This window comes from Cucurbita maxima, unplaced genomic scaffold (genome assembly GCF_002738345.1).
Source record: "Cucurbita maxima cultivar Rimu unplaced genomic scaffold, Cmax_1.0 Cma_Scf00013, whole genome shotgun sequence".
Taxonomy (NCBI): Eukaryota; Viridiplantae; Streptophyta; class Magnoliopsida; order Cucurbitales; family Cucurbitaceae; genus Cucurbita; species Cucurbita maxima.
The window spans coordinates 3933724-3935316 of NW_019272029.1; the positions used below are offsets into that span (position 1 = coordinate 3933724).

Genomic DNA, 1593 nt, shown 5'->3' on the forward strand with positions numbered 1-1593 from the left:
AAAAAAAAAAAAAAAAAAAAAAAGAAACACACACACATTCCAGCAGTGATCAACTTCTCTCAACAAACTTCAGCTACCAACATCTTTACACCTTAATTTATCGCCGCCGTCCATTGGCGGCTACCGCCAGCGAGTCAACAAGTGTAGAACTCGACGAGTTCCTCAGTTGACCCCAATTGGGTCGCGGCATTTTCCAACATCCACAACAAATGTTCGAACATGACCACTTCACAAGAGACAACCACTGCACTATCGTTGTCGGACGATGACTTATCAACCAACTCTTGAAATAGAGGGTGTGCTATGACATCTAAGCTGACAAAATACGGACGTCGAGACTTACCGACGTAGACCGTGTGAAGCTCCTTAGAGATGTTCTCGTCGATATTGGCACCATCACTCACGGCAGCAACCGACACCGAGCTAGAGCTCCGACCGAGCTTGGAGATCGAGGGCCATCGTTTAATGGCGGACTTGAGCTTGGTGAGAGTTCCTCCAGCTTTGACCATGGCCGGAAATTGTAGAGAGAGAGGGTTAGAGGAGGGTGAGGGAAAGAGAAGGGGAAGCTTCGTTATATAAAACATTGGAAAATTGGAAGAAGAGAAGAAGAGTTACGTGCATGGCCCACGCATTTTTTTGGTAAATATAAAACGCCAAAATATTAAATTAAAAAAAAAAAAAAGAAAAATAAATTATCTTTAATTTAATTTAAATATTTATTACAAAAATATTCCATTTTAATTAATTAATTACATATAATTAGAATTACGACATAATCATCCGCATACGTACCAGGTTTCGACGCGTGCAATGTTTCCACTTTCACCAACTTTATTAATAAATTAATAAAAAATTTATCTAAAAAAATATTTCTAAACTTTCAAAAGTTTAAATTATTCTGTAAAATTCTATTGAATTTAATTTTTTTTATTAATACCTTTCAACTTAAAAATAATTAAAAAAATGCATTTATTTCAGGATTATATTTTAAAAAATATCGATAAAATTTTAAAAGTATTATAAACACTCTTTTATCTTTATTAATAAAAATTAAAAATTTATTTTATTTATATATGAATGGAAACATCGACGCCTTATAAATTATTTGCAAATGTTGTAATGTTACACGGAAAAGTTTACGGGTATTTTTGAAATAAAATATTAACAATTTTCATCCAAAATTAACTGTAAGGATATTTTTTTTAATATTTTTAAAACCATTATAAAGTTTAATAGTATTTTTATTAATTTAGTCCCAAAAAATTAAATTAAATTAAATATATTATATTGCCAAATTGCTTTGGTTATTGATATTAAGTGAGTTCTATTTTATCTTTATAATTTATAAATTATAATTTAATTTAATTTCAATGATCCGATTAATGTTAACAAATCTCTAGGGTAACTTATACGGGTTGTTTTAATTCTTCTTTTCACAATTTAAACTATAAATGTTTATATGATCAGATGATTCAAACAATTCGAATTATTAAATCGCACTTAATTTTCACAAAAATAGGGGTGTTAGGAGAAAGTTATGAAGATAAGGAGGACTAAATTGAAAAAAAAAAAAAAAAAAAAAAAAAACAGATA

General features: G+C 29.9%; 1 protein-coding gene across 1 annotated transcript; it reads right to left on the reverse strand.

The window, feature by feature from the left end:
- Window positions 1-6: 6 nt before the first annotated feature.
- LOC111488746 (auxin-responsive protein SAUR50-like) lies at window positions 7-556 on the reverse strand. Its single transcript, XM_023136676.1, has one exon. It carries the CDS (start codon window positions 507-509, stop codon window positions 135-137), a length of 375 nt encoding a protein of 124 aa, XP_022992444.1. The 5' UTR covers window positions 510-556; the 3' UTR covers window positions 7-134.
- Window positions 557-1593: the final 1037 nt, after the last annotated feature.

What these genes read in the sequence shown, in the direction of transcription:
- LOC111488746 (XM_023136676.1), bottom strand. Translation starts at nt 509, where the DNA reads ATGGTCAAAGCTGGAGGAACTCTCACCAAGCTCAAGTCCGCCATTAAA.